Source organism: Sesamum indicum, linkage group LG13 (genome assembly GCF_000512975.1).
Source record: "Sesamum indicum cultivar Zhongzhi No. 13 linkage group LG13, S_indicum_v1.0, whole genome shotgun sequence".
NCBI classification, from domain to species: Eukaryota; Viridiplantae; Streptophyta; class Magnoliopsida; order Lamiales; family Pedaliaceae; genus Sesamum; species Sesamum indicum.
The window spans coordinates 1,717,448-1,743,044 of NC_026157.1; the positions used below are offsets into that span (position 1 = coordinate 1,717,448).

Sequence of the window (25,597 nt, forward strand, 5' to 3'; positions counted from 1 at the left end):
ACAAAATACGGGTTGCCACTCTTCACCTGGAATGTGTAATTATTTGGGGCCCCAAGTGTCCTCTTCAAAGAGATTAATTTTTACTTCATATACATCCTAATAGTATAAATACTTCAGCCAGCTCAAAGACCCCTAGACTTACATTTCATAGAAGTAATAAAAAAAATTATCTTGCGAACATGATCATTATGTGTCTTCATTGAAAAGAAAATATTTGGAAGATGACTTTACATGTCCATGACAATCATGCGTAGAAGGTAATGGCAGAGAATTGTTGACGTCCTCACAACCATTGTTAACAGCATCTATCTCTCCGTTACAATTGATGCCTCCTGAGCACCCCACATTGTTGTTCAGAGATTCAGTTTTCTCCTCCTTTGTTTTCTACAGAAGTCAAATTCTGATAATGAAAAAGAAACAAAAAAAATAATAAACCAACGCAATATAGAATATGCTGCAACCTCACTGACAGTTTCTTGTTTGAGAGACCCATCTGTTCCAATGCTACCTTCCCCACAGCCAAGTTCATCAGCATTAGTCAATCGTAGTTTGCCACTATTTGAGCCAGACTGACAAGGAAGAAGGTTCCTCTCACCAGACAAAAGATGGTTATCTGAAGAATTCTCCATAACTTGATCTTCAGAAATGTGAATGTCGGCACTCATATCAAGAGGGGGATCAAAAGCCTGCCAAAATCAACAGTAAAGGCAGCTTCTAGAACAGTGTTATACATACAAATTTTACGCTTCTAGAGGAAACAATCCTTTAATAAAAATGGAAGTTAATGGAAGAGAAATGGATGAGGAATCAAGCAGAAGAGAGGCCAGAGAAAGATCCACAAATTACCTTAAGCATTTCAAATATGAAATAGGAATTCTGTGAGACACTCCTGCAAGAAATAAACAACTAGAATCAGTTCAGACATTATAGGGGCAAAACTTTGGCCCCCAGCTTCATGTCAAAAGTAATTTTAAGCAACTTTATACATCAATGCTCTTCTTAATGCGTTGTATAAAAAAAATAGAAGGAATAACCGAAAATTCTGCTTCCGCAGTAAATTTCTTCAGAGGGGTGTTTGCCTAAGGTTATAAGGTATTTATATGTATTAAAGTTGTATTTCAGCATGGCTGTCACCATTCCAGGGTCTGAGGGGGTAACATTTTGCAGCTGTGTCCCCACAAGGAATGCAGACTATACCATCATTGACACCCAAGACTTTCAGATCCGAACGGGGAAAACGTACCATCCTGTCAAGACCTGCTCTTTTTCTACTACTGTTTCTCTATTTCATCATATTGCATCTGTGTTATCTTCTGCTATTTATTTCTTTATTTATTTATTTGGTTAGGAAAAGAGAGTATAGCTGACCATTTCTTCTATTGTTCTATACTAAGATTTTGAAAAAGAATTATACTTTATCCACCAAAACTATAAATATTTAGTCGGAACTCCCAATCTAAGAAATTTCCTACTAATCAAATAGAGAAATGCTAATTAGAATTACCATCTAAGTTTCTGAAATTTCAGAGGAAGGTGCGACAACAGCGCCTGCAGAGTCAATAGAATAGATCAGAGTAACCAATGCTAAAATTTGCAAAAAGCTTATTCTTGTTGAAACCCTAAAAACCCATGAAGATAACATGAATTAAATAAACATTCATCAAATAAAACTAAGAGACTTGCCAAACTTAATTAAATATTAAAAGTGAGCTCTTATAACTGAATACAGGAAACAGAAATCATAAATAAATCTGAAAAAGGTTCTCTTTGGTAACTCAAATTCACTGCTAAAGTCAAAACAAATGTTCATTAGTTTGAAAATTTCATGAGCTAACTTTGTAGTTAATAAGTATAGAAAACAGTAAATTTCTTCACAACTTGACAAAATAACATAACATTATTTAAATGAGATGCTTCACAATATTCTTCCAAGCTGTGAACATTACAAAAGCCTGCCTTAGGGAGTTTCCAGTTTAACAGGTAATTTACATTTCAGTAACTTCTAAAAAATTGCATCAACTATATAGGAGGACATAATTTAAATGGGATTCTTTAGGCTACTCTATCCTTTAGATTTATACATCATAATATTTTGTGTAGACCCCTTGTAACATAAAATAATTAACTATCCACAATTTCCCTAACCTATGTATGCCATTCTATAACAACATTGAATGACCAGAAAAAAACCTTGTGGGCAAGTGGAAGCCTCCTGAAGCATCTTTCGTATCTTCTAATATCCTCCTCAGCAGCCTCAGGATAGCTGCATTGAGAACCCGATAGAAACTCACGTTACAGGGATTATTTTTCCATCAAGTACTAGAACAGGAACAAATTAGAAGTGATCTGGGTAATATGACCAATAAACTATCATGAAACATCATAGTGAGATAATGGTCATATCAACCTGAATCTCTATTATATTAAACACAGTACATGAAGCTGCTATAATGTAATGGTAAAGCTGCATCAGCACTAAAATTATACACCTGCAGATGGAACTATAACATTACCTCATTATTCACAATTATTGATGAATGAAGTGTCTCCCCAAAACACATTCTACAGAACAAGTTTCGGGGTGGCAGTGTGTGTGTGTCTCTGGTGTGGAGGAACAACTGCAAGTTTGATTACGATTGGCCACCATAGCCAACAAGTATGCTCAATGATATCTAAACCCTTTTCTTGGAAATTTGACATAAGTGCTTCTTTTCGGGTAAATACAACTGGCTTCATTTGTTTGCTCCACATAGAGATAAGGTTGATATAATTTTCATGCATCAATCTTGAGTGTGGTGGCAGAGACTTGGAGAGAAATGCTAAACAGCCAGATGAAATATATCCACACACCTATAATGTAACTTAGAAAAGCTATGGATTCTTAACTCAATAATTAACTCTTCTCATGTTTTATTCAGAAATCTCTCAGTACATAAGTCAAGGCATTAATTCATGTGCTAATGCAATGACATTGTTGCAATAATGTCACAGAGTTCTTGATTGAAGTTCAATTCAGAAAACAAATTCACCATTTCTCTTGTGAATAACTGTGATCAAATATGTGTTACTACCCAGAAAATAGTATTTGAAAAAAACATGATTGGCTGGGCAAATTCTTTCTGTGGAGTTCGTCTCAGCCTTACCTGTCATCCACTCAAACCTTGAAGAGTCCACCAGTTTATAGCACTCTCTTGATTGACCATATCTCACTGAACCATTTAGCATTTTGGTAAATCATTCATACTACTATTATTCTCACTCCAAACTAATAGTGGGTCCACCAACACATGGTGGGCAAAGGACTGAATGCTATAACTTAACCAAAACAAGCTACATTTTTCAAAGCTCCACCTCAAAGTTCAAAGGCCCGCAGCAGATACAAAATTGGACATCACATTCATTCTTCCTTAACAGCAAAACTGGTATATAAGTAATCACTCCTCTACATTTTATTTCCGTTAACTCTCTCCTTTACATTTGAATTTACATTAACTGAACTGCCAGCCATCACGTGCAGCACATCCCCACACCACCCAAAAATCAGTGTCAATATTCAATAGAAACAGTTCTAGCACATACTTTCAATCCTAAAACCCGAAGACAGATCTTTTTGTAGCAAACACAAACCAGAATAGACGAACGACATATTTAAGTCCAGTAACGGTGAAAGCACATAAAGTAGCAAATTTCACAGAATTAATCAACAAAAAAATTAGAGGGAGAAAAGGCAAAAAAACAAACAAGTTACACGCATGCAGATACATTTACAGACTTATACACACAGTAGACTGCGTAAAATAGCTGTGTACTTGAGATAGGCGCTGATAATACGACGGAGGGATTTCACTTCGAGGGCTTCTTCCAGTTTCCGGCGACGCAGTTCCTCTTCTTCGATTGACGACATTTGTTTTTCCTTGGAAAACTATAATGAATGATGGAGTGTTACTGTTTTTGTTCTGGGTCTTGTCGGTATATATGGCCGGGCTGTTGAAGCTGCCCATCAGAATATGGGCCTCATCTCAAACACTGCACTGCGTAAGCCTCATTCACTTTGTGGGGTGAGATTTCAGTTATGATAAATTCGAGTATATTTTTGTTTAAGAAAAAATGCAAACAATCCCTTATAATATTGCAAATGAGCAAATTATATTCTTATAAAAAGATAAATAGCGATTTATCTCTCTATTTTTTTTTAAAATACAACAATTTATCCCTCTATGGTTTTTAAAATGAAGCAATTTACCTCCCTGGTAAATTGCTTCATTTTAAAAAGTACAGGAAGATAATTTGCTATATTTTTTTTATAAGAGGGTAATATACTCATTTTTAATATCACATGGGGTAAATTGCTATTCACCCTTTTTGTTTACTTAGTTGGACAAGATTTGAGATTAATATGTCATTATTTAATCTCATGTTCACTAACATGGCATAAATTTGGAATAAATATGAATTTTTAAAAGTACACATTTTATTGTATCGTATTATTTAAAATGAAAATCAACCAACATTACCAAATCAATATATATATATATATATATATATATATCAATTGATGTTTCTGTCTCTCCCCTACGTATCATATGTGGACAAAATTAATTTTGATCTTATTTGCCGTATATATTTATTTTTATAAATTAAATAGTTAATTACATTAACTTTTATTAATTATTCTTTCTCATCATTAATTTTTTATTTTTTTTAGTTTATCTTTTTATGTTAAATTCTTAATTATTTTTCATTATAAGTTACTTTTGATTTTTAACTGTTTACAATTTCTTTCAAATTTTACATCAATTAGCTTTTATAATTTAAGTAATTTTAAATAAAAAATTTTAAAACTAAATTTTGTCCTGATATCAATTAATATATACCCTATAATATTTTTATTTATCTTCTTGAGAAGTTCTTTTTTAATAAAAAAATATAATTACTTTGTTTCTATCCTTTGATTATTCTTTTATATCCTTTTTTATTTTATTTTATTTTTAATTATTTTTTCGTGTATTATTTTTTAGATTGGTGTACGTACTAATTGCCAGTTTTGTTTAAAAGATCCTATGGCAAAAACTATAGTATTTAATATCAATGATAAGTAAAATATTATTCTTAGAACTATAGTATTTAATATCAACGATAATGAATTTACAAATTCTTTAAATTATAAACTTTATATTTATCTATTGAAATTTTATTAAATCAATTAGGCATTGGATTCATTTAAATTAATAATTTTTGTGAGTGAAGTGATATTCATAAAAATATGATCAAGTTGATATTTATAATTTAATATAATTAATAATAATTTATGCTATATTTTATATATATATATATATGTGTGTGTGTGTCTTATCCAGTTTAATAAATTTAAAGATTGTTTGGCTTATTTACTGATTGGGTAAATTTTATTCTTAATATTTTAAATTACATATTTAGAATTAATGTATTCAATATTATTTTTGCACGTTCCCCTTTTAGTGAATAACTTTCAAATCTAGAATAAAATTTATATCTCACATGAAAATTCATGTATATGACGTAATTTGCAGTGACATAATCAAGTATAGAACCAAGACAATCCAAACACACCAATCAATAGTGTTTGTTGGACTTACTTCTTCTTCGTTTAACTTCTATCTGGCAATAGAGTTAGACTATACCAAATTGCCAGAACTTCTATCTAGCAAGGAACAACCGCAAAACCAATTTTCTTTTTTGTCTCGATAACATATTTAAGTTAAATTTATTTATTTATATATTTATTGAAATCTAATATGTTAATTTATATATTTCATTATTATGCATAATGTATTTTAAAGCGTAAAAAAAATTATTTATTATATACACACAAAGATGGCGTGCCATAAGGGCTAGCATTTAAAAATAACTCCAAGCAAAGTGAATAGCTCTTCGATATTATTTTTAAATCAACTATTATTTTTACCGTTCTAAATGTCCTGTAGATTGGAAGTTTGAAACTACACAAATTTGCTTCGATTCACAAATTCATGAACGTTTCGACGAGGATAATACATGTACAGTAATTACATTACAAGTAGCCAACCTTACACAAGATCAGCTCAAATGAGGAAGTACCAATATACTACCACTGACACACAAGATGATCTTCACAGTAGATTGGAGACTACTGTCATAAAAGACACTGGTATTAAAGCCCGTTTTCTTGACCAAACATCAGCTGCACATTGGCTTCAGCAATACAAAAAGTGCAAATTCTTGAAGTGGCCTCATCGAAGGTAAGAAATTAATATACCTAGGGATTGAAATCTTTCTGAAGACCAATGATCCAAGACCGCATGCCTAAACAACTGAAAATAGCAGGATAGTTCCTGGAAGCTCGTATTGGAGGAAAGAGAATCCATGGAATTTGACAACTGTGCTAATTGAATAAGGCAGTGTAACCGCCAAAAACATCTTCCACCATGACTATGTGCACAGTCAAGCATGAGTGAGAAAGCATGGAGGCAAATTTAACTTATACCTTTTGCACCGAAATATAACTTACACCTTTCACATCTTTCATTTCCATGATTAATACTAGAGGTGACAAAATATGCAATTCACAAACTCCACTGTGCTGAGAAACAGAAGCATGTACCAGAGCTCCAGCAGGAGACAGGCTTTAAAATATCCAAACAATAACAAGAGTTTTCCTCTATGGATCTAGCTCAGAACCACCATCATCCAGATTCTCATCAGATAAGGTTGTTACAGAGAAGAATTCTGCATTAGGATATATTTCCCGAAATAGCTGCAAAAGAAACAGCACACAGGCATTATACAGATGCATAACGGAGTGGAACTCGCAAAACACCCATGTTCCTCATTCAACCCTGGGCATAGTGCAAGGAGACACTCAAATTGAGAAACTTATGACTTCACACTCCGCAGTGGGATGAAGAAAAACTACATAGACTACAAAGTCTTGGCAGATACTAAACTAGAAAACAGTTACCTTTTCCGTTGCATCCAGAAGATTATTATAGTCTAGATGCTCATCTGGCATCATTGTGCGGCTGATGGAGTCAAAAGAACCCTGGAAGGCAGCAACCAGTAAAACATCATAAATATCACAAACTAACAGAGTAAAAGTAGGGATTTCTTCACAGACACGTCGAATAAAGACCTAATAATATGATTTTTTTTTCTTTTTCTTTCTTTCTTTTCTTTTTTTTTTCTTTTTAGTTGGGCGGATGAGAGTATTTAAATCCACCAATTTGTACACCTAGACTTGACCCAAAACATGGAAATATAACTAATGGCTACATCCATATCAAGGACAAAATCGCACATTAATCATAATCTCTAGATCTCTCCCCCCCTTCATGACAACCATCCACTCTATCTTCCCCAGGGTCTGCAATTTGGCAGTGAAGTCAAACAAATTCATGCATCTCATCCACACATCGATGGACATTTACATTTATTCTGTATACAACAGAACACTCAATACCTAAGACCATGCATTAAGCCTCTCTGTCTTGCACAGCCTGCTTTGCTAGGTGCCATAAACCATGCAGCTAAAAAGATAATTTAATTATCAAAACAATCTGTGATCCTTAAAGTTCCAACAAGACACGACTTAGGCCATTAAATTGTTGGAATTCATGAAATACAAACCCTTCCTCACCACCAAACGTAGCAGGAGGGTTAGTGAAATAAACTTTTTCATGGTTTGTCCCATTCTCTTCGGTGAAGAGATTCTGTCCAATAGATAGCAATGACCAAAAAGCCGATGTCCTATCTTTGTTACTCATACTCATGACCACATTGGATTGCTAATTTCTTCTACGTTTAGAGGGAACAGATAGATGCATCTGTCTATAACAATTAAATGCAAACTTCAGAATAGCATGACAGTTCTATCATTGCTTGACTTTCAGTTTATCATTGACAAATTTTTGAACCAATAGAGGATAGCTGATGACAAGTTGGTGGCATTCACAAGAAAAAAGTGAGTCTCCATTGCTCGTAAGACGTAGGAAGATACTTCCGGTTTAGAGAGGAAATTTCACTTTAGAAAGGAAATATCAAAATCATACTCTCACAGCATTTGGATTAGCAAATTTGGGGCTGAACATTCCAAAAATAAAATTTGACACAACATCATATTGCCAAGAGGTTTTGAATTTGATAATATGCCAAATTTGCCAAATTTCAAAAATCATGTGAGGATAATTGAAGCACATAGCCAATGGGAAAAATTTTGGGAATATTACAGCAGCATATTTTGATTGGGGGAGAATTTAGAAATATTACCTCAAATACTCACTGCGAGGAAATACAGGTATACAGTAAATTCAACAAAATGAAAGAAATCATAGCAGAGAAGTTGAAGGACAAGAGACGAACCGTAGTCAGCTCTTGAATATACAAAGCATTCCAAAGCAATCTGGGTTTTTCTTCAATATGCTCACTTAAACTATCAGCGGCACTCTTTTCAGAGTTTCCAGGGGTAGGCAGAGAGAATAGTGCATTTATGGCTGCATTTATTAATTTTTTCCCCTCTTCAACATTACCACACATCGCCGACAGATAAGTCACAAACCTGACAACAAAGTGGATAATGTAATGCACATTGTATGATATTCCACATACAAACCTAAGAAATGGCTTTTCTCATAAAGTCAGTAATAAAAAATATTATCCAGAGAATCATCACAAAGGAATTTTTGTGCTAGAATGTAATTCTCAGCCAGGAATCAACCTCCAACAAAAAGTTTGTGAAACATAGAAGAGAAGAATATGATCAAATTTCAATTGATACAAAAAGAGATGGAATAAAACTTACATCCCAGAAGGGCAAACTGCAACATTTCCACTTAACTGGAGTACACGGATGGACGTAATTTGTTCTGGGTACAAAGCTGCATTGGAACAATAATTAGCAAATTGAAGATTAGTTTTCAAAATGTCAGCAAAAATGTATAAATACGCTTACATCTTGGAGGGATGAAAACCAAACAATTAGCGACTTCTGGTTTTAGAGACTTCTTTGCAATGCATATTGCCCGAGCAACCTTCTCTTTGGCATCACAAGAATTTGCCACCTGTGCAGGAGAAGGACCCAGAGTTGATGGAAACGTGAAAGACGGAGCAACAATGAGCTGAGGGCTGAATAACTCCTGACCCGAGACTAGCTTGACACCCTTATACGTACCATCATCCTGTGAAAAGTCCAAATTGGGATGAAAAGTGATATAAATGTCCTCATTGTATCAGAAGCATGCACAAATAAGATAACTGATGATGAAATGCCATAAGACATATTTTGATCCAGCACTCATGTGATGACCAGATTAGGCACCCCTCAGCCACAATTCTCTTATAAGAAACAAGACACAAAGTTGATTCAAACCTTATCCATGAGCACAGCAACTACGGGCATCCGCAAGACCTGTACAAGATATTAAATAATGGGAGCGTTAGAGTGAGAAAAGGAGAACAAAAAGAGTAGAAGGCCCAGAATCAGGCATTGGTTGTAAATGGTACAAACCTAATGGTAAAGGGAACAGCAGAAAAGCTTTGCCCATTAATTTCAAATCCATCAGCAAATATTAAAAAGTGGTGTATCCATACTTTTAAGGAAAGAGACCATAAGAGAAAAATGATCTCCAAGGAGAAGCCAAGAATCAGTCCATGGAGTTGAGAGATGGGGTAGGAAGTTTTACAAGATTAATAAATTGGTATTGGCCAAAGTAGGTGTAACTTTACAAGGTTTCACAGAAAGGTGCCTATTTTGTAGTTCTTCAGCTTTAACTGTTTAAGTACCAACATGAGGCCCAACACCCACCATCATTTTTGTTTTATGTACTTTGACCTATATGAAAGTTGACGCACTACTCAGCAACAAAGTTCACCCATGGCCACCATCAACAACTGTTGTCTCATTTATCATTTTGTGCAAGTACACATGGTTATCTTTATTACTAACTGCATGCAACTCTCTGTCTTTTAGCCAAAAACCTTCTGGCAAGCTCCTCCTGTCATATTACTTATTTGATAATTACCGATTTGATAACTCAATGCCAAATGTTCCAGACCCACTAACACATAATATCAAAGGCCCCACCACACAACTTTAACCGACACCCATTAGATAATGGAGGCAAGCAGATGGATGTAGCGATTCTCTCCATCCCTGCACAGAACCATTTTCAGAATATAAAGTACAACTAGAATGCACCTCACGATCAATTCAACTACTTTAAACAGTTATGGTTCAGAGCCAATAGCCAGTCTCTTTATCCCCTTCAATTAATCCCTTTCCTAGAACTTAATACTTCATAAAACTATAACCGACATTTTAGATCAATTCGATTATTAATTTCAAAGTCTGATAGAACACTACTCTAATACGTAATGCCTGGGTGGCAGGATGCAGTTGATTACATTTTGCTTCAAATCTTATTGATTGGAAAAACACAGCTTCAAATCTTATTAATTGGAAAAACACACAAGGAAACATAAAACAGAAAACTGAGAGGGTAGCTATTATCATCTGATCTCATTCATGAAAAAATAAAAATAATATGAATCTAAAATTGAAGAAAATATATTGATCTCTGAAATGGCAATGCCAGAAAGATTTTTTCATGTTTTTGCTGTATTTGGCAAAAAGCCTTAGAACAATTCATGGACCATTTGCTGGTAAAATCGGTGAAGAAGACAAATGGACACATAAGGATATCATGACCCATAGTCTGTTCAGCTTTTCATTTATCACCCTTGTCTTTTCTTCAGCCACTTTAAGTTTTATCATATTTCTTTCGCCAAGGGCCATGGAGAAAGGCATGACGGAGTACCCAGTTTATCATGTGCGAAAAAATAAAATTACAAGGACATCTATAATCTATAATTGTATAAAAAGACTATAAATTTCTTAGAACTAACAAGTAGTTCGCATAACCAAATGCTATCGAAATCTCAGGTTGATATGGTCTATCTCAGCCAGTTAAAACAGCAGTCACAAATTTATATATAATAACTAGGAAAGGAGCGTTGTTATTCATGTTAACTTCCCTCAGTGATGGCTAAGCTACTCAGTCCGATATGAATTAAAAAATCGTAGTGAACTTTCATTGTTCCAAAATGTCATCGACAATAAACTGATTAGGAAAACAATCTCCTCACCGAACCAACTTGAAACCCCCATACTTCACCGATTATAATTTCCTATATCAAGGCAAAGTTTCACTTTATCACTAGATCAGTGAACTCAGAACAAGTAAATATCTCAAAGCATTGTTTTTGCCACATTTGCATCTATAAATCAGAAACTTCCCCAAACTTTCAGTGAGATCAACTTTGAGAATCAAGTTTAAAGGTTATATTAATTTCTCAACTATGCATCATAGTGGATAATCTAATACACACGTGGTTGACATGAGTCATTTAATGGTAATAAACAGTGTAGCAGAATCATGTTATGGTAGGACCTTTCAAGAAGAAAACGAGGGTTGCGTGTAGGCTTATAGAGATAGGAGAAAGTAACTGATATGTCGAGAAACTCCAGAAAAGACTTCAGTTCGCAAAAACTTGAACAGAAAATTAGAAAGCAAAAACAACTGTAAATGTGTAAATATATTCATTACAGATGTGTATATAAGCATATATATTCGAATTTCATCTTTACTACTCGGTCAAAGTTCAACCAAATAACACGTATGCTCGATACATACAAACACTGTGTTGGGTCAAAGTTCCGTATTTTCAACACAATATGGATGGATGGAAGCATTTTCCAAATATCCAATGCTGCACCTAAAATTAGAAGCATGTATTATCAAGAGCTAATGCGCATAAGGGAAACAAAAAAGACTATGAAAAAGAAAGACAGTATCATCATGTATAAATAATCATAACCTCAAGCAGAGGCAGAAAGCGAAAGACAAAACGTATATTGATGGCCACAATAATCAATGATCCAAAATGTGCAACTACACTTACATAAATGCACCCCTTGACGGCAGCACGACGACAAAAAGCTTGAGGAAGTTCCCCTTGACCATAAATCGGGTATATCATAGCACCATTTGCATTAGGAAACCTAAAAAGGTTGAGCAAATGCAATTAAGGCCTGCCTCATCTTCCATTCTTTGAGTTAAGTTATAATTATTTAAATAATCACAAGCTTTGTAAAACATCCTTATGATTTGTCAATATTTATTATCTAAGAGTGCATAAAAAAATATACTGATTAGTCTGCTGCAATTATTAAAACTAAAGGGAGGGATCTTAATGTGTTAACAAGTGAACTGCCGAGCATACAGAAGAAAGAGCAAATGAACGAGATGAGATATAAGATGCATAGAAAGCATAATATGATATGGATTCATTTTACCACCCCTGATCCACAGCATTTATACTTCCTAGACAAAATTACATATTAAACATAAACACATATGCACAGCTGCAGAGCCGAAGTCACTTAAGAGAACTCAGAAGAATTATAACTCTATTATAACTACTTGATCAATGCTCACACTTCTTGAAAATGTTACAATAGCCTGCAGCGACAATTCTTAACTACTAATTGGCTTGGAAAGGGTAATTACAATTTCCCAGGATACACTAATCCTTAGATGATTCACTCTAGGTGGGAATGCCTGTTCAGTGAAGACTTTAGGTACAACATCCCCTTGTTTGTGTTTCGTACGGTTATAAGTTTGTTTGATTCCCCATTTAGCGCCTGCTTTTGAAATATATTTATAGCCTGAAAGACCATTTTCGTTCTCCATATATGAAATACCCAAATTTCTTTCAGTAAGTCATCAATTCTCCCCTTCACTATACCTAAGACCTTTCTATTACGCCCTTTTAGTTCTGCTTTACAAAATAGTTCTTCAGAAGACAAGAATTCTCCTAATAGCTACCCGACAAGACTTAACCAACAGAAAAAAAATCAGGTCCCCTTTTCTGGACAAGAATCTTAAGCAAATAAATGATGGCATTACGAAGTCAAGGTTGAGGTTAGAAGCTCCCTGGCAAGAAAGTAATCTTGACCTAAAGGAATATGTAATCAGTGATCTTAGAGCCTTTCTTCAAATTTTCCTGAGTTTCATAATGTTCAGGAGCAAAGGTACTTAGGTGATCTTTTGCAGTACATTTTTGTAATCATTATTAAGCAGGTCATCAAGTTTTATTGCTTGGTATTCAAGGGTGGTATTAGAACCAATTCGTCAGTGCTAGTTAGAATCCAAGTGTTACCTTACTAGTGCAAGTCATCTAATTTAAGGTCTACATAAAATTTTCCTATCTTCGTATTTCAATCTAGAGAATATTATCAGATATATATACTGCAGGTGGCATTGAATGCTTTATCCTTGCAAGGCTAAACACTTTCTCTTCTGCTTCTTACTCTCTCCCATCCCAATATGTACTACTTATTTTGCAATTTCCTCTTCACTCTTCAATTCTAGCATTCTAATTCCTCATTTATATAATAATTCCATGACTCATAAAGTTCATCCCTTCCCATAAATATTCAAACTAACCCAGTCAGCTCTCTTAAAATTTAAACTTTAATTTTCAGAGCAGTCACAGCTCTGAATAGTGCATGATCTAATGCAGTTTGCCAAAGGCAAGAGTGTTAAGTCCAGTCAGCTGCCACCAAAAATTCCATGTGCATTTACTTCCCACCCTGAAAGATACATCCAGCAGCTCCTGACTTATGTTGTAAATTAAATTACTGCAGTATCATGTCCGAGATTAAATTATAGCATGAAACTCCTCCAACAACATAACAAGCACGTGTTGCTTCCTTTAAACTTCATAATTTGGCCTATAGGAAACTTCTTATTACATGATCAATTGGAAATATAAATACAAGAATAACCCAAGATAACCCATTAAAAACAAAACAAGGGAAGAAATAACTCATTCCCTGGATGAAAAATTCCTTCATTCTAAATGTGTCTGAAATGACGCATGCAGCTACGTGCTTTGCAGTTTCACTCAGTCTACCCACCTCTGTGGTTCAAGTACCACCAAACCTACCACACTCATCCTTCTGCAATCTATTTCCTAGTGAGTTCAATCTAAAATATCATGAGTGCAGCAAAGACATGAAAAGCACATACTGGAAATAGTGTTTACCAAGCATGTTATTTGAGATTCCTTTGGATGTTGACTGAAATATAGGAGCACGTATGCACACCTAAAACAATGATACATGATTTTGGTTAGGGGAAACGTCTCCTACTTATTTTATCATAAATTCAAAATTAAATCTCAACTAACATTATAGCAGATTAAACTGTAGTTCGACCACTACCCACATCCACGCCATGGAGAAAAAAGAAAACGAAAACAACCGAACCACGAAAAGCAACCACGAGGTTTGTTCATATAAAAATGGCACACTAGAGATGCAAATACATGAACATTCTGCATAGGTGGGTTAAAGATGGCAACTTCATTTCAAAGAGCAAAAATATTTTGAATAAACCCTTCATGCATTGATATAAGACGGTCTCAATTGAAGTTTTCTATTAATAGATATAAGTATAGCTATTTAGAGAATCCACTGAACATAATAACCTGCATAAAAGAAAAATCAATTTAACTTTTATTGTGTACTCCTTTGTAAGAGGCAGAGGCATACCAAAGCCACTAGTAAGGTTAACACATTGTTACCTGGGCCATATGTTCAGTTGACTACAATGAACGGGCACTACAAGGTCAATGTTATGGTTGCTAGATAGGACTAGTCAACCCAAAAACTGTAATGGGAGAAGCCTCATGCAACATCACAACTTTCATGCATGCACTTCTATCTAGAATTGTCAATTGAATGAACAAGTTGAAAGCCTACTTGTTCAAACCAATATATTTCACTTAAGCTTACTTTAATTTGAGCTGGACCTAGCATGATCCATTCATTTAGGTCCGACCAATTTGTGATCCAAGTTTGAGCATCATATGGCTCAAACCAAAGCATGCTGAGCTTGTTTAGTTATTTAGGAACTACAGTAAGGTTAAGAGATTAAATTTATTTGAATAACTATAGTTAATACATAAACGCTATAAATTGAAAAATATTAACATATATTTTTTATGGAAAAATCTTCATGAAATATGTTTGGAGGAATTAGTTTAATAGATTTTATTTTACAATTTATATTGTCCTTTTAACCAAAAAAATCCCAAAATATAAACTTGTCCAAAATAAGCCCAATCTTGCAAAATGTTGTGAGCTGAGTGTGGGGTGGACCAAGAGAAAATTCTATATGAGTAGAGTGTAAACCTAGGAACATCAAGTCTATTAGTAGTTGGGCTTGACCATACTTCTATATGTTCCCTTTTCAGTAGTTTGCTGCCTGTCACAATTATTTCATCATACACGTGAAGCTGAAGTTTATGTGGAATTACTAGATTCTATTTTTCAGCAAATCATTTTAGCAGTTCTGGCAATGTAAACGTTCTTCTATGATTACATCATTCTTACATGTGAAAAAGAAAACAGAAAACTAACCTGCCAATGGACGAGTGATATAGTGCCAAATGATTTATCCCACTTTTAGTATTGATAATATCTTTGCAAACCTCCAAGTTGTCCTGATCATAATTAGCCAGTGCTATCGCATACAAAATAATCCTGGAGGACAAAAGTTTCAGGTCAGGAAGAACACAAACCCAAGAGGGAACCAATCAGCCAGGAATTACCAACAACTAGGAATTACCAACAACTAGGAAATTCAAACATATGCCTGAACATATCAGTAATCATCATAATGATTGCTGCAAAACATACAAAGAACCAACTAACTAAACAACCTCACCGTTTCATGACCCTTGAAGAAAATCCTAATGAAAACTTCCCACAAGAAAAGTCATTTTAATACTTGTTTTGAGTTTTTCAAACCATAAACACACAATTTGACCCTAAGTAATCAATTTAGGAAACAATTTCCAAGATACAGAGACAAGTATTTGCTCACTAAGTTCGTAATTTTCACATAATAAGTTAGAGTAACACATTCTAATGTTACTCCTAGAACATAACTACGTAATCTAAAACCACAGTTTTCAGATTTTGATTGAAGAAATACAAAACACACTACACGATTAACTGATTAAACAAATTCAAGCAATTAAATTGAGGATCAGCATTCGTCCATGTACGAAATCAGAACACATCAAAAGGACAAATATGAATATTAAAAACTGAGAATTGTCTAATCAAGCATACAAGACTGCACAAAGCATAACACGCTATTACAAAAGAACAAAAAGTATATTAAAATTGAAGAGGCAAAGCAATTTACACTAAAAGAATATCAGTAATCAAAAACAAAAGAACAAACAAGAAAATAAGAACCCTCACTAACAGAAAAAAATAGAGAAAAGGTGAAGAATTGATCTGTACGATTTTAGCTTCTGCGACAACCCCATTTTGGTCAAAAACTCCACAAATGGACTCTCCAAATCCTGTTCAGGTATCTTATCCTCCTCACTTTCGTTCCCAAAATGCCCCTGTACGAGCTTGAAGAACTTCATTAATTGATTTTTCTCAGATAAGGACAGACTCCGATGCTTAAAGATAGCACTCCGGCTGTCAGGCACATTCTCCAATTTGCCCTCCGCGTCGCTCACATAGCTGGCATCCACACTCTTGAACTCCATGTACTGATTAATTCCCGTCTTGAGAATCAAATCAATGATTGAATCCGAGCAGAAGAAGAAGCGAGGACCTGCCAAGTCAAGGTTGAATTTTCTGGAGTTGTCGATGGGTTCAGATGAGTATGTGTTGATTTCCAGCGCGGAGTAGAGAGGGCGAGTCACGAGAGAGATAGAAGCATGATCACTGGAGGTTTCGGGTGGTTGAGATTGGGGTCCGGATTGGGATTCAAGGAAAGACACTAGGTCGTTGAGGGGGAGGGATGCATAGTGGGTACCATAAAATGGGTTAGGATCGAGGTGTAGGACGGTTTTTCCCGCCGCAGACGCAGCTGAGGCAATGATGGATTCCGGGAGGCCGGTGCCGACGACGATTAGGTCGAAATTAGAGGGCTCGATGGATGGGTAAGACGTAGTTTCCTCCATCGGCGAGACGCGAACAGATGGACTTTCGGTGCTCAATAGCAAGTGAAGCTTATGCACTTAAAAAATCGGCGGAAGGTTGGGGATTTGGGGTTGAGCCGCAATATCATATAGATGCAGTGGAGCGAACGAGATGTCGGCCGCTATAACGGTTTCTCACTGCTACTATACCTCCGAATGATGGCGGGTTGAGAGCTTTGTCTGCGCGTACGAGAGGCAGAAGGTGGTGTGTGAGTGGTTTTGAGTGGCAGGTGACGGCGGTGGTGGAATGCTTCTTTGAACAGTAAGGAGAAGAGGAAAGTGGGAGTGGAATGGTTCATTATACAATTGGGAGTGTATAAGTGAAAGCACGAGTCTTACAACTGGGAACAAAATGGCGCACTCGTTTTTCCCCAAGGCCATGTTTACTACCCACATTAGGAATAATCTCGCCAAGAAATGGGATTTTCATCTACATTAGCTTCAATATTTTAAATACATCTGTTGTTCAGTTGGGTTAGGATTAGTTTTTCGATAATCTTAAATAAGCCGTTTACTGATGTATATTAATTTCATATGTTTTTACTTTTTGCCCAATATCCCGTTATTTATATTTTGATGTGACATTTTCTTGCCTAGTAGACCCCAACTTCTTTCGCTCTTTCTCGTTACCTTTGTAGTGAATTCATCCCTGGTGGAAGTCCCCTTGCATGTTTTCAAGTATATGTATTATTAGTGGTGGTCGGATGTAGTACGGTAGGTGTTGTTGAATTGCAGTATTTTTCCTTCCAATTTAAAACATTGGCTTGCATATTTGTCTTGTGGAGTGCAAGAATTTGGACATTGTAGAAAGCCGATCCCTTTTCCTTGTTGTTGCCAGCCTCTATACAGACTTCATCCATCTTCTGTTGGAGGTGTATGAAATTGATTTTTGAAAAATCTTCTACCCAACCCTTACCCTGCTTTACCTTTATTGCGTTTATTTATAGTTGTGAGTCGAATGTTTCTCGGCTACGCAACTTCAACTTGTAATTTCTTTCCATCCCTCGGAAACTGTTGTGTATATAAAAATATAGGTAGCAATGCACCTGTAATGTGGTCTTCCCACCCTACCCATACCTCAAACTTCCATATTATGTTGTGTTGTGATGGAGCATTGCATTTCAGTTTTGATCTTACATTTCAATATACAATTCGGAGATTAGTATTGTAAATAGGTATTGTAAAAATACCTATTAAGTAGGTCATTTAATAAGTTATTAGTATACAAGAATGATTAATTGGTACCTATTAAATTAAATGAACCACAATTTGACCAATCATACTTATCACCTTCTTTATTTATTTTATTTTGCAATATTTATAAAGTAAACATAAATTTATTCAATACCATTTGAGAGTCGTACAAATTAATTTTTTTTTATGGACAAAATAATTACTTAATATTAAGCTAAAAATAATTATGAATGAGGTTATTTAATAAGTTATTAATATATAAGAATGATCAATTTGGTACCTATTAAATAAAAGTGTTGGTGCAGTCATGCACGTTCGTATTGTTGTTTTATATGTGAGTTCGATCTATCTAATGAAAATATCATATTTAAACTTTATGATGTGCAAAATTCTTCGAGCCAACGAGAGTTATGAACCGTCCGACGAGAGTTGGTTTAGGGTCTAACGAGCTTCTTTGTTTCAAAAGATATTGATCTGAACACTATTTGTAACCTAAATGAAAGAAAAAAGGAAAAAAAGAAACACTATTTGAAACCAAAGCGTTGACTTCTCATCATTTGAACTCATCCACTCTGATTACAGTGCTTTCCCAGTTTTTTCCATCTCTTTGTGTCTCATTGCGTTTCAATCTTTACTTTGGAGCCTCTCCATTTACTATATTCACATCATCTAGGGGAGAGAGATGGCTCCTTCTATCAAGAATCTGTCGGGCTATTTGAGAAGCCTGAGTGGAATGAGGGTTCAAGAAAGTGAATACGTTGATGGGGATCTTCCCTGGAACGCATCACAGCTTTCAGCTGTTTTCTGCTATGTGATAAAGTTCTGCTCCAACTCTGAACATGATGCACTTAGTCACAAAATAAGAGCTCTGGATGAATTGGCTTCAGATTGCATCTTTGGCTCAAACTCTGAAGTTTCCAGGAATTTTTCAGAGATGGTTGCTTCAATCATGCCAGATCTTCAGAAGTTCTTCGTGGTTCCGAAGTTTTCAGATACCAGTCTCCAGGGAAATGAACTTGTAATCAGCTTCGTCAACTTCCTCCTTCAAGTACTAGATTGTAAAACTGATCCGAATATCCCAGGTGACGATCTGATTGGCACTCTTCGACAGGAGCTGAAATTTCTTGTCACCGTTCTCGGTGATAGGCCGATGCTCATCTCTGACCTTCAGGAAGTCAAGACTCTCTTGGAAGAATTTGAGGCTGTGGCCGATGAAGCTGGAAAAGTAGTTTTTTCCAGTTTTTTTGTCATGGATCGAGTCATAGCCAGCAGCACGAATGCAGGGCTCCAGATTTTGTTGGGAAAGATTGAGCTTTTGAATGCTGAGATTAAAGAGCACTGCGTCAAATTCTCAAAGCTGGAGAGTTGCATAACCCCGCAGACTGCTGTGGATTCTCTCTTCATTGTTGATTCTGTCCTTGATGATATGAAGCAAGTAATGGATGCCAAAGCTGACTTAATTGATGACCTGAAGGATCATATTAGAATTCTCCATGAGGATTTGATGTTCTTGAGATCTATCCTCAAGGATATAAAACAGCAGAACCCTGAAAAGGTTGAAGAATCCAAAGAAGCTGTGAAGCAAGTCGGGGATTTGGCTTGTGAAGCTGAATATCTCATTAGTTCGTTCAAAGCTGGAGATCTTCCTGTATGGTATCTCACCCTCAGGCTCCCTGATGTTGTCAAGAACATTAACCTTATCAGGGCTGGATTTGGAGAAACAAAGAAGAACTGTGACGTTGAAGTGTTTAAAGTTGCTGAAGATTTTAGTGCAACAGTATCATTACAAGACACGACGAGTCCTACAGATGATAGCACCGTGGTGGGATTTGAGAAAGATGCAGACGAAATTCTGGATCAACTAATAGGACAAACGGACAACCTTCAAATTATTACAATCTGCGGCATGCCTGGACTTGGTAAGACAACTCTAGCAAAAAAATTGTACAATGATCTTGACAGCCACTTTGACAAATGCGCATGGTGTGTTGTTTCTCAAACGTATCAGAGGAGAAGTCTGTTGACTGGCATTTTGAGTTCACTAAGAGAGGTCGACAGGGAAACAGCCTCGAGCATGGACGATGCAAAGCTGGGGGAACGGTTGCATAAAACTTTAAAGAACAGGAGGTACCTAGTTGTCTTGGATGACATATGGGATCCAATTGTTTGGGATGATTTGATGAGATATTTCCCAGATGATGGAAATGGAAGCAGAATAATGTTCACCAGTCAGATTAAAGATGTGGCTCCGCCTGATAGCGTTATTCACCCGCTTCGTCTCTTGTCACATGATGAATCTTGGGAGTTGTTACAGCTGAAGGCATTTAAAGGAAAGCCTTGCCCTCATAATCTGATGAACATCGGTAAGAGAATTGCTGGGCTTTGCAATGGACTACCTCTTATAGTAGTCGTTATAGCTGGAATTCTCGCTAATAAGAAGGAAGAAACCGAGTGGAAAAAAGTGGAAGAAAGTTTAGGCTCCTACATCTTTGCTGATCCAGAGGATCGCATGAAGAAACTAGAACTCAGTTACAAACATCTTCCGGATCACTTAAAACCATGCTTCCTTTATTTTGGAGCATTCCCTGAAGACGCTGAGATCCCGACTTGGAAGTTGATCTCATTATGGATTGCTGAAGGATTTATAAAGGAAGAAGAGGAGAAGCTCCCAGAGACAACAGCAGAAGAATACTTGGTGGACCTGATCGACAGAAGCCTGGTAATAATTGCCAAACGTAAATCCAGTAACGGAGTCAAAGCTTGCAGCATCCATGATCTACTGCGTGAATTGTGCTTGAGAAAAGCTCAAGAAGAAAACTTCCGGCAATTGGCTAAAGTTAAAGAGTAAGTATTCGACTAATCCCTTTGTTTTCACTGATGATGAGAAATTACTTGACACTTAAATTCCTCTCGTGATTGTTGCTCTGGTTATGCTTTTTATAGTTATGGTTCTTGATTCTTTTTCTTTAGTGACATATGGATCTACGATAAGCACCGTAGCAGCCCCTCTTCATATCCATCTCTGTCAAGACCTTATGGCCTACACCTTGAAGAATTTCTGCGCCATCTTTCGGATCCATCCTGTTTACCGAGCATGAAACTTGTTAGGGTCCTGGATGTATCCAGCAGAACGTTGGACAAATACGAAGAGGAAAGAATTCCACTGCTTCGTGACTTGAGGTACTTGGGAGCTGGTCGCATACCATCATCCATAAGCAGCTTTTGGAAACTGGAATTTCTTCGTATTGCAAGCGGAACGGTGGTCACTATACCCTCTGACCTCCTGGAATTTGTAAGGTTGAGATATGTTCACATTGCAGCCCAAGCAAAGTTTGACAACGACTGCCGTGTTTCAAAAACAAGCAACCTGCGCACACTTTCCTTTGTTCGGATCTATAAGCTCGAAGATGAAGATATCTTGAGATATTCTCCCAATCTCCGCAAACTCAAATGCATATGCCAACCGTTATTGGTCCACAGGACTGCTGGAGCCTACCGCTATCCTGATCTCCGCTTCCTTGGCCAGCTTGAATCACTCAAAATGGAGTTCCAGAGTAGTTTCAGAAGCGAATACACGGAGATCAACTTCCCCACAGGTATCAGAAAGCTTAATCTATCTAAAATCATGCTGCCTTGGGAGAAAATCTCCGTGATAGGCGAACTGCCAAACCTTGAGGTGCTCAAATTAGCATCCGATGCCTTTGAGGGGCAACGGTGGAGGACGAGAAAAGGTGAGTTTCAGAATCTTAGGTTCTTGAAACTGGATAGGATGAAGTTCTCGCGATGGAACGTTGCTTCTAGCAGGCATTTCCCTAAACTTGAGAGATTGGTACTGCATAAATGCTACAATCTGCTGAAGATCCCTTCTCAGATCGGCAACGTTCCGACTCTGCAGATGATTGAGGCGCATTCTTGCGGCATCTACGTGAGAAACTCTGCTCTGAGAATTAAGGAAGAGCAAGAGGAATATGGAAATGAAGAGCTCAAGGTGGTCATCACTGGTGATATGTGGTAAAAGAGCATGCATGCCTTTAGTTGTTCTTTGCAAGTCCTAAGAATTTGATTCTTGAAACATGTATTATTAGGATGTTCTTCTCCTCTTGTCTTTGTTGTGCTATTTCAGTACTCATGGTCAGTTTGAATTCTGCTAAAAATAAAGTTGGAATGGTCTGTTGCATTAAATAACTGATAATAAGTTACTTAACCTCTGATAAATCAACTTAATTATATGAATTTCTAAATTTTTTGGGGGAATATGATTATAATACCCAATATAAATATCGCAAATAAAACATAATAAAAGAGGAGCCATAAAATATTCATTTAAAGTTTAATAGGTGGACAACTTTATCAATAATTATTCTCTTATGGAAATAGGGGGTTTTAAGGATTAAAGGCAATTTTCTTCCATTCTCGTTTATTTTCAGCCAATCACAATGCAAACTTTTTTCGGTGAGTGACTCAACTTTCCGACTAAATTTGTACCAAAATTGAGATTTTTTCAGTTTTACGGGACCAAAATGGAACCCTAGTAACTTAGGGGACTAAAACGAGAATGGCCTGAAGTGGGACGAAAATTGCCTTTAAGCCGGATTTTGATTACACTTAAACTCCCTCTGAAAATATTTCATTAGATTTTCCCCCCCAAAAAAATTTTAAAATTACACTTACTTTATACTCCCAAAATGTAATTAACCCTATTGAAGAACTTAATTAATAATTATTCTAATTGTCTTACCCATTATAGCCTTATTAAATAACTTATTGTGTTTCTACTAATTAATTATAAGGTTATAATGGGTAATTCAAAAAAGGTACAAGAATTTTTTTGAGCCATTCATACTTTTTTAATAATATAATAATAATAAATATAATATAAATAATAATAGTAACATAGTAGTACATGTTTCAAATAATAATATCAAAGGAAACAAGCACAACCTTTTTATGGGCATTACCAAGCCTCACAAAAATTTAGGTGGGAAACATACACTAGATTATTTATCTACCTATATCCATATTTATATTTATATATTTCAATATAAAAGAAAAACATAATAAAAGGAAAATAAAAATATGAAATGAAAACTCACAATACAAAGACAGAAAATAATAATTTGTATACAATAATATTTGTAAGTATGAAGTTAAAGAAAAATGTAAAAAATATCGACCGGAACGAATACAAGTATTCTAAAATGTACTTAAAACAATTGATAGTAAAATATGATTGGCATAATTATAGGACACTGCAATATAAATATTCATATTACTATACATTCTAGTAGATTCAAAATTAATTAGTATTAGCATCATCCAAAATATATATATCAATAAATTTGAAAATAAAAGATTCAAATATAATAACAAAAATATATAATTCAGGGCGATAATATTACAAAAACTAAAACCTAACAACAAACAATAAAAAATAGTTTTCAAATAAAATTAAAATATGCATTATAATGCAAAATAATTGAAAATGGACTAAATTACTCATTTTAAAGTTGTTAACGAGTAAAATTATCTTAAATTTGTTCAGATCTGGACGGGGGCAAGATTTGCCACATTTTTTAAAGCTACGGGACATATTTTGCCAGGGTCTAAATTACAGTTCTTAAAATGCAACCCCCCCAAGTCACGGGCCAGTCTTTGCAATTAACCCTCCAAAATATATATATCAATGAATTTGAAAATACAAGATTCAATTATTAGTAATAAAAAATATAATATAGAGAGAGGGATAATGCTACAAAAACTAAAACCTAACAACAAACAATAAAAAATAACTTCAAATAAAAATAAAACAAAATTCTCATTAAATCAATGTTACTTGTCAAAAAGAACTTTCTATACATGCATCGCATATGAACGTTGCTAGTTAGGAGATAATTGTAGGACAACCCTCGTTTCTAGGCAATATCTCTTTGGCAAAGATGTGTGTATTATAACTAACGCATAAAGTACACGAGATTGAAGTTAAAACTAATCAAAAGAAGTACAAATTGATATGAATCTGTTGATAGGAAAATGGTCTTGGGAAGAATGTTGGCAAGAAGAACCTCTCCTTAGGCAAAGGCCTTTTATAAAATGGGTTCTAACCTCATTTACGTATTAATATTTCCATCTTCTAATCTCTAGAAGAACACCATTTGTTTGGTCCAGCCTTCTGCATTGATTGATTTCAGGTGATGGCTTTGAATTTATCTCAAATCACTTTCTTTATTGTTTGTTTCTGATCAAATCACATACTTTTCATTCGACTTTTTCTCACATTAGAACAAATTAGGGACACCCTTTGATCATTCTTTGGTCTGATTGTTGATCTAAACAAGATTTATTCAACTTTCAGCACAAGAATCAGAAAACAAAAAGACAAGAAAATGGATTTGTTTCGTCAAGCGAAATCAGTCAGGCTCATAAGCCACAAGGACAGATACCTTATAGCTGAAGAAGACGGCGAAACGATCTACCAAGACACCGAGCCCATAAGCCAAAGCAGCGAAAAATCAGCCAAGAACGCCGTATGGATAGTTGAATTCGTGGAAGGGAAAGACTTCATCCGGTTGAAAAGCTGCTTCGACACGTATTTAACAGCCTCAAGCACACCATTACTTCCAGGGGTTACAGGAAAAAAGGTGGTTCAAACATCGCCAACCTATTGCGATCCTGCAACGGAATGGGAACCCTTGAGGGATGGAATGCAAGTAAGGCTGAAATCATTCTGGGGCAACTTTTTGCGCCCTAACGGAGGCCTTCCCCCATGGAGAAACTGTATCACGCACGACATTCCCCATCGTTCCACAACTCGCAACAAGTTGTTGTGGGATGTCGAGGTGGTCGAGAAACGTCCTCTGGAGGTCAAGCAACACGCTAGTAAGTTCAATAGAACGAGATCAAGATCTTATTCTGTGTCAATGACTTCCCAGAGACAAAATGTGGCCAAGTCTCAAGAAATCTTTTAAACAATATCATATCGACAGATGGAAGTTTTCTGAATGTCGGGTGCGATTTCTATCCTACAACAGTATTGCTAAACTCATTTTATAAGATGGACAAGTTAAGGGATGTTTGCTTTCCTTCAACCAAAGTACACATCGATGGAGGAAGCCGATGAGAATTTTCTCTTTGAAGCATTTTGTATAAGGTGCAGATTGCTATATGTACCTTAAAAAGGCATTAGAAAATTAGAGTTGTGTTGTCAAATTGATGAATTGCATGGGTCATGCATGTAATCCAATTTGGACCAATTCAAGAAAGTGAAATAATAATGGATGTTCTTTATGGTTGGTTGTTATTATAAAAGCAAAATCAGTCT

General features: G+C 35.7%; 4 protein-coding genes across 7 annotated transcripts in view; 2 read left to right on the forward strand and 2 right to left on the reverse strand.

Moving 5' to 3' along the window:
- LOC105176090 (carnosine N-methyltransferase) overlaps positions 1-3,957 on the reverse strand; it is a 10,029-nt gene extending 6,072 nt beyond the window's left edge. The window contains exons 1-7 of one of the 4 annotated variants that reach the window (XM_020698709.1): positions 3,810-3,957; positions 2,191-2,263; positions 1,505-1,548; positions 847-889; positions 596-686; positions 471-508; positions 232-384 (exon numbers count right to left, since the gene is read on the reverse strand). In XM_020698709.1, coding sequence (XP_020554368.1) covers positions 232-384; positions 471-508; positions 596-686; positions 847-889; positions 1,505-1,548; positions 2,191-2,263; positions 3,810-3,904 — 537 coding nt within the window. In that variant the 5' untranslated portion in view covers positions 3,905-3,957. Of the gene's footprint in view, positions 1-231; positions 385-461; positions 687-846; positions 890-1,504; positions 1,549-2,190; positions 2,264-3,809 lie in introns of all 4 variants that reach the window. The other 3 variants (XM_011098792.2, XM_020698708.1, XM_020698707.1) reach the window with 3 other exon arrangements.
- LOC105176092 (rab escort protein 1) lies at positions 5,972-17,492 on the reverse strand. The gene is made up of 9 exons (XM_011098793.2): positions 16,391-17,492; positions 15,497-15,619; positions 11,971-12,070; positions 9,380-9,418; positions 8,963-9,188; positions 8,813-8,888; positions 8,374-8,569; positions 6,977-7,057; positions 5,972-6,772 (listed from the first exon to the last, which is right to left on the reverse strand). The coding sequence occupies exons 1-9, from the start codon at positions 17,065-17,067 to the stop codon at positions 6,677-6,679; spliced, it is 1,614 nt and encodes a 537-aa protein (XP_011097095.1). The 5' UTR covers positions 17,068-17,492; the 3' UTR covers positions 5,972-6,676.
- Positions 18,797-22,414, forward strand: LOC105176114 (putative late blight resistance protein homolog R1A-3). The gene is made up of 2 exons (XM_020698697.1): positions 18,797-21,123; positions 21,250-22,414. The coding sequence occupies exons 1-2, from the start codon at positions 18,962-18,964 to the stop codon at positions 22,292-22,294; spliced, it is 3,207 nt and encodes a 1,068-aa protein (XP_020554356.1). The 5' UTR covers positions 18,797-18,961; the 3' UTR covers positions 22,295-22,414.
- LOC105176093 lies at positions 24,279-25,563 on the forward strand. Its single transcript, XM_011098794.2, has 2 exons — positions 24,279-24,467; positions 24,632-25,563. The coding sequence occupies exon 2, from the start codon at positions 24,663-24,665 to the stop codon at positions 25,242-25,244; it is 582 nt and encodes a 193-aa protein (XP_011097096.1). The 5' UTR covers positions 24,279-24,467; positions 24,632-24,662; the 3' UTR covers positions 25,245-25,563.

Bases quoted from the DNA above. Each gene is read 5' to 3' on its own strand.
- LOC105176092 (XM_011098793.2), bottom strand. From the start codon at position 17,067: ATGGAGGAAACTACGTCTTACCCATCCATCGAGCCCTCTAATTTCGAC. The intron at 12,071-15,496 runs GTTAGTTTTCTG...CAACCTTTTTAG, and splicing joins TATCACTCGTCCATTGGCAG to GTTTCCTAATGCAAATGGTG. The intron at 9,419-11,970 runs GTAAGTGTAGTT...TATCTTGTACAG, and splicing joins CCGTCAAGGGGTGCATTTAT to GTCTTGCGGATGCCCGTAGT.
- LOC105176114 (XM_020698697.1), top strand. From the start codon at position 18,962: ATGGCTCCTTCTATCAAGAATCTGTCGGGCTATTTGAGAAGCCTGAGT. The intron at 21,124-21,249 runs GTAAGTATTCGA...CTTTTTCTTTAG, and splicing joins CAATTGGCTAAAGTTAAAGA to TGACATATGGATCTACGATA.
- LOC105176093 (XM_011098794.2), top strand. From the start codon at position 24,663: ATGGATTTGTTTCGTCAAGCGAAATCAGTCAGGCTCATAAGCCACAAG.